Below are 10,375 nucleotides of genomic sequence, written 5' to 3'. Positions count from 1 at the left end.
ATTAACTTTTTTAGTGGTTGAGCCAAATTAATGTTTAAGTGCTAAGAAATTGTTCCCCAGTTGGATGAGACTATTAAGAATAAAGGAAGATTGGGCTGGAGAGATGGCTCAGTGGTTAGAGTACTGACTGCTCTTCCAGAGGTCCTGAGTTCAATTCCCAGCAACCACATGGTGGCTCACAGCCATCTGTAATGGGCTCTGACGCCCTCTTCCGGGGTGTCTGCAGAGAGAATAAAGGAAGGTGATTCCTGTGTTCGGAATTTGGGCTCAATGCTGCGTAGGCTTCAGGTCCTCAGTGTCCCGGGCTGCTCGCCGGCATGAGGCTTTTGTAGCAGGGATTCTAAAGTTTCAGCGCTTTTGGAGCATCTAGGGATCTCATTAAAACATTGGACCTGTTCAAGGGGAGCTAAAAGGTGGGAGAGCAGGAAGGATTTTATGCGAATGAATGAGGAAGAGTAGGTGCTGATTGAAATGTGTTTGACCAGACTGGGATGCATTTCTAGTAGCTTCCAGAGAATCTTCCTGCTTCTGCAGGCACACGCTTACAGCCGCCCTGGGCCACTGTGGCCCTGCAGCGCAGGGACAGAATTGAACAGTGTTTTAGTACTGGGTGTGACATTTAGTCACTGGGCATCTCCACTCAAACTTCCCCTCTCACCAGACTTCCTCCTGAACAGTCCTGCCGGGGTAACAGAGGGCAGTGTATCCCATCCCCTCTAAAAGGTGGCCTGTGTCACTGTGGAAGAGAAGTAGGGAGATTCCAGCAGACTTTTATCGAGAGATCTAATGCACCAATGTGTTCTGTTTTTACAGATTTACCCTCAAGACTGCTGAAATTCTAACTATCCAAGATGCCTGTCCCTCCCCCACCAGCACCCCCACCGCCACCGACGTTTGCTCTCGTGAGTATATTTTCTCTATTCAGTTTTTGTCTTGTTTTGTTTTGTTTTGTTTTGTTTTAAAAAGCAGCATTTTAAGAAGTGTCTTGCTGCATAGTCCAAACTGGTCTGCGACTGTGTCCTCACCTCCCAAGGGCTGGGATTATTTCTGGAGCATAATCCATTCAGTGGATTTCTCCCTTCACTTTGTGCATGAAGATGGCCGAACAAAGTCAAATGTTGGCGCATAGTTATGTTGTAAATGCGTTGGCATTCCCGTGTAGGTCTGCTTTGCCAGGGCCCAATCTTTCCTGAGGTTAGAACCTAGTCGAGACCTCTTGAATCCAGATAACATAAAGACTACGTTGGGTCCAGGTCTCCGGGATACAAGCTTACGGGCCTGGAGTGTGATTATGGTCCATCAAGGCAAACATGATAGTTTAAAAGAAGGCTTTGCAGGACAGCTCTGGACTCAGAAGCAGGGTGCACTGCCTCCCCATTCAAACACACGTAACTCCTCAAAGGGAGGGCTCTCTGCAGTGTGTCCAACATCTCCCAGCCTCACCTCTTTCTTTGCCTTCTCCCCTCCCTTTACACTGTTTTTCACAAATACTACTCCCACCCCACCTTCTTCCCCACACACTCTCACACCCCACTAAGCCTGTCCTTGTGTCTAGATGATTATTTCCAAAGGCTTTCACCACTGGACTCCTCCTAGTCCTTGGATGAGCCTGTCGGGGAATTTTAGTCCGTGCACCTTCAGGAAGACGCCGAGACTCACTTCCTCCCTAAGCCCCACCCACTACGTGAGCCTTTGCTGCCCCGGAGCCACGCACTGATGTCCGAGCCCTTTATTTCTTGAACTGGGAAACTGAGGCTGGGGAAGAGAACGTTTCCCGCTCCAGGTTCCCACGGCACACACTTACAGAACTCTCCTGAGACTCTAACCTACTAACAGTTGGTCCCCCGGCTTCCTGTTGAGAGTCCCTAAGGGCAGAGGGACAGAAATGGCGTCTTAAGCATTTAGAAATATTTATAGCAATCTGATGGGAGTTAGGTTTATTCTCAGATAGGATTCGTGCATCTCTTTAAACCAACACATTTTTCTAATATTTATTTTTCATTTTATGAGTGTCAGTCTATGAAAATTTTAAGCAGCCCTTGCATGGATTAATTAGAAAACATGCTCAGTTGGCTGATGCGGCAAGAGTAGTTTATCTTTATTTCTCCCAAACCGCGAGTTGCCTATCACTACTAATTGGCACATGGGTTACGTTTTAGAATTTTAATGCTGATACACTTATTTTAATATGTGTTCTAAAAATTTATGATTGGCATATCAAAGCCAGTGACTGATTTAAAAGCTAGTGATATAATTTAAGAGAGAGTGTTCATTAAAAAAAAGAGTACAGAAAATAATATAGTAAGTGAATTTAATGAAAATATTAAATGACACAGCACAGAGAGGATTTTAAAAATCATAAATGCTGAACCTAAAGGATTAAAGTTTGAAGGCAGATGTGGTGGCTCACCTGTAATCTAAACTCTGAAGGTTGAGGCAGGAGAGTTGAAGCCAGCCAGGGATATAAATACAGATCTCAAAGAGCAAGGCCGGGAGAAAAGGGAATACAGATTGGTGGTCACCAGGCAACACTGACCTAGTTGAGCAGTACAGCTAAGGGTCCTGGTCTGCCACTTGAGAGAGGTTGGCATAAGGAGGTCAGGTAACAAAATAAATCTTCAAGCCAAGGCAGAATCCTCTGTGGAAGGCTGTTGACTCAAACTGAAGATGTCCTGTATGAACTCATTAGTTTCATTCTTAAAGTGAAGGGACCAGGTGGCTTTTAAGGGTCTCTCCAGGTTGATTTAGGTATAATAGAAAACAAAATCACTAGCAAAACCAAGTTAGCCGTGTGAAGAATGTGTATGGAAGGACAGCGGGGAAGCTCTCTACAGGCTGACGTAGAGATCAGGGGATGTTGAGGGCTGATGGGGAAGGAACAACTAGGAGCCCACGTTCAACCTTCTCTCAGAGAGGGGGTGGTCCTAGCATCAGACAGTGTTCAGACCTCAGTTCCCCCTCCTAGCCTTGACATCCCTGCAACTGGACCAAATGATTTAACTTACTACACTACAGCTCTTCATTGGTGTTTTTGTTTTGGGTTTGTGTGCATGTGTCTGTAAAGTGGAAATGACACACAGGGCCAATAAAGAAAAAATTAAAATGAAATACAATACGTAGAAAGGGCTTAAGTGTTACCACCACAGCAGAAGGAGCTCTCACTGCGTCAGTATGTTAGCACTCGGTGCACAGTAATTCTGTGCCGCTGAGCTGCCCTTCTGCCTCTCACTCTGGCAATAAAAGGCTGAAGGAAGCATCAAGCCATGTGTTTCTCACCTTCTCATGACCAAAACTGGCTTATCTGAGATCTTGTCCCTTCCTGAAGGGTGGGGCCATCCCAGGAGACTCTCATGCTGGCTAGAAGGACCTTTGGCCTTGAGGTAGCCACATTCACCCTGGACGGGATCCACACAGGAGAGGTGCTTGCCTTCAAGCCTATGTGTTAGACTTGGGTCTATGTTCATAAAATTACCCTAAAGGAGCAGGACCTCAGTTTCACAGTCAGTAACTTTAGGATTATTTTTAAAATGCCCAAATTTCTTTAAGTAGCTGTGTATTTGCTCTGGGCTAAGTTTTCAAAGGAATTAAATATCATAAACATGTTACGGTCAACTGAACGTGAGGAAATTGTGGGGTGAGAAAAAAATATTCTGTCCCATATTTTGACTATATGTTTGTCAAAACTAATAGCCATGTGAGCTGACAGGAGCGATTCAATATATGTAAATTATGCCCTAATAAATCTGACAAATTAAAAGAGAAACTCACTTTTCTCCGTTATTCGGAGGAAATTGTTTTCTAAAGGTTAAATGAGTTATAAAACCCATTCTGGTTTGACAGAGTCCAGCATTTTCTTGCATCTGGTGAGTGTTAAATGATGGGAGAGGCAGTCTGCTCTTCAGACGCCATTCACCCAAGGGCCAATAGCAGGCGTCAGAGTCCCCTCAGACTTACTGCCTCATGGAAGGACCAGCACACCCTGGTTTTTTTTTTTTTTTGTTCTTTTTTTCGGAGCTGGGGACTGAACCCAGGGCCTTGCGCTTCCTAGGTAAGCGCTCTACCACTGAGCTAAATCCCCAGCCCCCACACCCTGGTTTTTATGGGCAGATTATGGTCTGAAAATTCAGATTTTTACCACAGACTTAGAATTTTTATATTTTGTTGCTGCGTCTGCTCCCGGGAGCCTTGATCTTAAAGAGAATAACACGAAACCCAAAACTACCATAGAGTTTATAGCCTAGAATCGTGAAGCCAGGACAACAGTCTGACTGAGGGCTCCAGTGCATGGTTTTACCCCCAAGAGCAGCAGATGAGTCTTTGTGGTTGCTTTTCAGGCCAATACTGAGAAACCCTCCTTGAATAAGACAGAACAGGCTGGGAGGAATGCCCTTCTCTCCGACATCAGCAAAGGGAAGAAGCTAAAGAAGACAGTCACCAATGACAGAAGCGCTCCAATATTGGACAGTAAGTAAAAACAACTCTTTCCCATAGTTGTAAATGGTTTATAGCTTAATGGTCAACCTATGCCTCCAACTGGATCTCTCCTCTCTCCTCTCTCCCTCTCCCTCTCCCTCCGCCCCCCCCCCCATTGACAGCAGCTGCAAAGCTGGTGAAAGGCAGAACTGAGTCAGTCATTGTAGCCACAGCTCTAGCTTGAGCCCCCTCTAATGTCGCAGGAAGCCAGCATAATAATTCTTTGTCCAAGAAACACACAGCGGCGATTCTCTGCATTGCTCACAGGGCTTTCTGGAGATTAACCCGTTGCTCCTGGCATCAGAGACAGTGAGGCAGCATGAAACGTGGACGTGTCCTCGCCTTAGAATCAGGAGTCAGGACCTGGCACGCACCTTCCTCAGGCACACAACTTCAAGCCCTAATGTCTTCTTCATTTGTAAAGTGGAGATAGTGGAACCGATTTGCTGGCCACACGAGTCTGTCGTGAGCCTCCAGTGAGATAATGCTTGTACAATGCCCTCTTGTCTGCCAAGAGGAATTCTAGAGAAAGATGTGATGCCCAGGAGCTTGGAGACAGGAAATGAGATCACAAGTTTGCTTATCCCTACATCTGAGTCTGAGCTTTGTGCCATCACACAGGGTGTATATAAACAAGCAAGTAAGCACGATGTAAGCTTCCTCGCTCGCATTTATGAAGTGAAAAACCACCCCTGATTGGATCCAGGCCCCAACACCATCCTTTCGGTCTCCACAGGATTTATCATAGCCTCAGCTCTCATTTAGACTCAGGGAATGGAGTGGCCTGACAGTCACCAAATGCAGCTGTGACTAAACACGCAGGGTTTAGGAGGGTTAGAGGTCGGTAGGGGTCACGGGGAAAGGGGCTAAACAGGTAGAGAAGGAAGAAGTGTCAGGGGTGTGGGACTGAGAGTTGGAAGAGAAATGGAAAACAAAGGATTTGACTAGGGTTCTGTTGTCGGGTGCATATGAGGAATGCACAGCACCCAGAGAGGAACCATGGGTCTTCAGTTCGTGACTAACAGTCCGATCTCTAGATCAGAGCACTGCACAGTCAGCAACCATCTGGATGGTGGTCTCTGCCATTGGCTAGAGAAGCTACCAAGTGTCAGACAGAGGATGCCTGCTCTCTCTACTATAAGAATCTGGAGCCCCAGAGGACTCACTGTGAGTTCCTTACCAACTTTGAAGGAAACTGGACAGTCTGAGCTTCCTGACTCCCTAGTGCAGACTCCTCATATTCTTCCAGGTCCGTGTCTTCCACTGTGTAGAAGTAATGCTAGCCCTTTCCTCTCCAGCAGCTTGGTGATGCTGAGGGGTGAGCCTCTGACAAAAGCAAGTTACAATCTACTGTACACTTGGTTGTCCCTACCCTTAATCGGATACCTATACTGCTGTCTGAGCTCTCTGCAAATAACAGAATTCATTCTGTTCTGCACTGGTTTGCAGGCCAAACCGCCCTGGGCGCTATATCGAAGTGCTTGTGCATGATAGCTCTGTAATTTAGCCCTGTCCTGCTAGTTATCCTAAATGACAAAACTATTCAGCTATCCTCAATTTCAGTGTTTTTGTATTAGTCCGTTTTTGGTTACTGTAACAAAATACCTGACACCAAGTACTTTACGAAGAAATCTATTTAACTTATAGTTGAGAGGTTTAAGGGCAGGCCATTGGCATTGGCCTGGTTCTGCTGAGGACCTCATGGGGATGACATCACAACAATGGCAGAAGTAAAGGCATAAGGCAGACCAAAAAGAAGACAGAAAACCAGACTGGGGAGCAGCCAGTCTTGTTGTTATATAATTCTTTTCAGAACTAACTAAAGTTCTGTGTGACCATATTGGCTCCTTCTGAGAGCAGTAACCATCCCCTTCAATGGCCTCATTATTTTCCGCCAGTCTCTGTTTCCTAAAGGTTACACGCCCTCTCTCATGAACACACTGAAGACCAAGTTTCCCGTGTGAGCCTTGAGGGCCACATTTAAACCATATAGCATTTCCCTAGATGAACAATGGGTGGGGCTCCAGGTAGACAACACTGATGGATGTGTCTGATAGTACAGCCCACTTTCAAGTTAACAACAGAACGTGTGTGTGTGTGTGTGTGTGTGTGTGTGTGTGTGTGTGTGTGTGTGTGTGTTTCTAAGCTGTCTTACTAGGTGATGAATAATATTTGAATGACAAGGACAGTGTTATATTTTATATTATTGGTAGTTAAAAGTTAGTAAAATTTTAAACTTCACACTAAAGCAATTTCACAAGCACTGCTGAAACTGTTGCTGTAATTGGGTTTAGCCTGTTAGGTAAAATAGTCCTTACCAATTCATTACCAAGTCATGTCTTTAGCGGAGAGCGGTACACATAGGAAAGACGGAGAACTAATGGCTAAGTGGCTAAGTTAGAAAAACACGTCAGTGAATAAAATGAAATCTCCCAAAGTCAATACAGAGCCTCGAGACAGGTTTTCTTATGTTGAGGATAGAATGTTGAAGCGCCATGCTGAGACACTTTCTGATGCTGCCTTTTGTGAGTGATGGGATTACAGGCATGCTCCTTTTAAAATCTTGAAGTTAATTTCCTAGGAAATCATTAATGTATCAAACTTTACTCAGGAACCTAATCATAAGCAACGAAAAAGTCAGAAACTTTCTAAGATAAGTTTCTCTCTGGAAAACTGTGCATTAGAAGGTTCTTATTGGTAAGTTCTGTGTTTCAGTTTTCAATAAACAGCTAAATCAAATGCTGTATGACTCTTTCCCAACTCGGAAGCCACAGAAAGCGTTTTAGTAAGTGTCATGAAACTGCCCCTGTCCTAATACCAGAACGTAGCCCAGGCAGTGCACACACAAGGAGTCTAAGGGCCCGTGCTCCCACCTGGGGGGATCCTGCTTCCCAGAGGACTTGGGGCGATGTCTCCAGAGGTTCTGAGCGGTTTGTTTCTTCTCTCTTGCTTTCATTTTGTCGTGGGGATGGACGCCATAGCCAGGAGCATGTTAGGCAAGCGCTCTACCACTGAGCTTCCTGCTAAGCCTGGATGACAGGCACTCAGCCTTCTCCACCTGGGTAGAGATGGGAGCTTCAGTCCAGGGCAGGACAGCCACCCAAACACACTGTCAGCAAGGAGTTCCCGAAATAAGAAAATGACGTACGGGCTGGAGAGATGGCTCAGCGGTTAAGAGCACTGGCTGCTCTTCCAGAGGTCCTGAGTTCAAATCCCAGCAACCACATGGTGGCTCACAACCATCTGTAATGGGATCTGATGCCCTCTTCTGGTGTGTCTGAAGACAGATACAGTGTACTCATATACATTTAAAAAAAAAAACAAAGAAAGAAAGAAAAGAAAGTGACATATGCCATTTATGAATAAGAAAACACTAAGCAAAAATACTAGTAAGAGTAACTGACCAAGACCAAAATCCCATTTTTAGTACTAGATTTAAAACCTATTCTAAATATCAAATAATATAAATTATATAAATGCTAACTAGGTATTTGATAAGATTCCTTATTATAAGTCTTTAAGCCTAAAATAGAAGAATCCTCCTTTTCAGTAAATATTAAAAAAAAAAAACTATGGTAACCTAATAGTTAATATTTAGCGTCAGAACAGAAATGGTCTCATTAAAATCAGAACACTGTTACCATAGCAACATTGATAATCCACATTGTTAAGGAGGTTCAGCCATCAAAGTAATTATTATATAAAACAGAAAGAAGGGGCACAGCTCTTAGAAAGGGGGAACATTTATTATTTGGAAACTGTGTGCCTATTAGAAAATAAAAGGTCATCATTTTTTTTTTTGTAATTTTTTAACTGAAAATATACAGCAAAGTGGCTAAATCAAATGAAATTTCTTGGTGCCAGTACAAAATGTAAGAGGAAGACGTCTCTTCCATTTTAAATGCCCAGGGTCAGCCCATAGTGTTTCCTCGCTGTATTACAGCTTCCTGGAGTTGGGACAGGTAAACTCTCCTGCATTTTCTCACTGTCTTTCCTTCTGTCTGCAGAACCTAAGGGGGCTGGCGGTGGCTATGGTGGAGGCAGCGGAGGCGGAGGAGGAGGAGGCAGCAGCGGTGGCGGTGGAAATTTTGGAGGGGGTGGTCCTCCAGGACTGGGAGGACTGTTCCAGGCCGGCATGCCGAAGCTGAGGTCCACCGCCAACAGGGACAACGGTAAACAGAATTCTTTCTCTCTCTGAAGTTCTAAACAAGAGGCAATTTGGCTGTCAGGCTCTGCCCTTTAAAACGGTTACACCGTGCAAGATGTCACCCTCTTTTAAGAGGGATCAATCAGGTCGGGCTTCTTATCAGTCAGGACCATGCAGTCCTGTAGAGCTATATATTCTTGGATAGCATCCTTGGGGTAACCAATCCTCCAATGCTTTTCTAAAGAGTGAGCTGGAGTGGGAAGGGTGGGGAATGGAAAAGAGAAAGGTGGAAGTGGACCTAACTCACCCCTCCCCACAACTCTACCCAGTAACCTAGGAGTGCAGCCTTCCTTGTCAGACAACCCGGATAGAGTAACACACATAGGCGTCTTTAAGTGCACTGTGGAGCATGCTCTAGAAGACACAGCCCCAGAACTCACTAACCAGCAACAGGTGCTGTGCATGGCCGATAACTTAGAACTAGAAGCCAGCGTTCTGAGTACAGGTAGAGCGGCCCTTATCTGAAGTCCCGGAATGAGGTATTTTCGGTCTCGGACATTGCGTGATCACGCTGAGATTGCCTGAGGACGGGACCCAGGCCTAACCAGAGTTCACAGAGGTTTCAGGTGGGCCTGTTGCACCCGGCTTGAAGGTAATTGTGTGCATTGGGATGAAAGTCTCGCGCTCGTCCGAGGGTGAAGTCTCTGGTCCTCAGGTGGCTGGCTGTAGGTCCTGTCTTGCCAGTCTTGTGTCCAGATACCAAAAATCATCTCCCTGAGGCACACGAGAGGGTGCTCAGCAGCTGCCAGAGGCATGCACTTGGTACAGGCATCTAATATGCACTCACACACAAAGGGGGGAAATTAAACAAAGGGAAAACGAAGACGGCTTTGAAGTCAGTGCTGGGGGCCTGTGCTGTTTTAAGATGGATGGTTAACTACGGCTTCCCCGTGAGTTTGGAAGATGAGGCATAAGCTAGTGCTGCAGGATTATACCGCCTACTCAAGGAAAACACGTTTACAGTGATAAAGTCAAAGTAAAGATTATCCCGGGTTCGTGTTACTCCACTGACCAAGTGCTTCTTGTGTGGACGATGGACTCTAACTCCTCGCCTGCAAGGCTCTCAGTGGCCTGGCCACTTGGGCTTCCTTTCCTGGGATTCATTTCTCCTGTGCTGTGGCACCCAGGCTTCTGGTTTGGAGCCTGAAGCTTCTGCCCAGGTCACTCACTGACCTCTCCGGAAGTGTGCACAGCCTCATCTTCCCAAAGCTGGCTACTTCTTGTTAGGCCTCAGCTCACGTGGCCCATCTCAGAGGCACTGTCTCCAGCACCCCACCAGGCCTGGCCTCTCTGAGCGCTCTTGATTCCTCAGCTTCCCTTTTGTGCCAATAACCATGAGAAAACACCTCCTTACTGGCTTATCGTTGTTGCCCATAAGAACAGAAAATGCAGGAGAGAGAACTTTTTTATTTTGCTCATCCAGCTGTTTCTAATATCTAGAAAAATGGGTGTACAATCTATATTTGTACATTACTTAATTCGTGGTTGAAGTGGAAGATGTTTCAATGGTAACCATTTTTTCCAAGAATGACATTGGGGGACTGGAGAGGCTGCTTTCTCAGAGGACCTGTGCTTGAGTCCCAGCCCCCTCATAGCAGCTGACAGCTCTCTGTAACTCCAACCCCAGATACTCCAACACCCTCTTCAGGCTGGCCAGGGCACTGTAAAACATGGGGTACATGAAGGCAAAATATC

At 45.7% G+C, this 10,375-nt stretch overlaps 1 protein-coding gene and 1 long non-coding RNA gene across 11 annotated transcripts in view; one reads left to right on the top strand and one right to left on the bottom strand.

Moving 5' to 3' along the window:
• The window catches only part of LOC134486113 (uncharacterized), a 20,342-nt gene extending 12,811 nt beyond the window's left edge, over positions 1-7,531 (bottom strand). Inside the window, exon 1 of the long non-coding RNA XR_015684408.1 lies at positions 7,347-7,531. This is a non-coding gene — a long non-coding RNA (uncharacterized LOC134486113). The remainder of the gene's footprint in view (positions 1-7,346) is intronic.
• Wipf1 (WAS/WASL interacting protein family, member 1) overlaps positions 1-10,375 on the top strand; it is a 103,349-nt gene that overhangs the window by 82,431 nt on the left and 10,543 nt on the right. For all 10 annotated transcript variants that reach the window (NM_001429723.1, NM_001429724.1, XM_087647014.1 and 7 more), the window contains 3 exon segments: positions 814-902; positions 4,335-4,464; positions 8,481-8,645. In NM_001429723.1, coding sequence (NP_001416652.1) covers positions 852-902; positions 4,335-4,464; positions 8,481-8,645 — 346 coding nt within the window. In that variant the 5' untranslated portion in view covers positions 814-851.

The sequence above is a fragment of the Rattus norvegicus genome, chromosome 3 (assembly GCF_021556685.1).
Source record: "Rattus norvegicus strain SHRSP/BbbUtx chromosome 3, alternate assembly SHRSP_T2T, whole genome shotgun sequence".
Classification (NCBI taxonomy): domain Eukaryota; kingdom Metazoa; phylum Chordata; class Mammalia; order Rodentia; family Muridae; genus Rattus; species Rattus norvegicus.
Note: the sequence above shows the minus strand (reverse complement) of the source record. Positions and strands in the feature narration are given on the sequence as shown.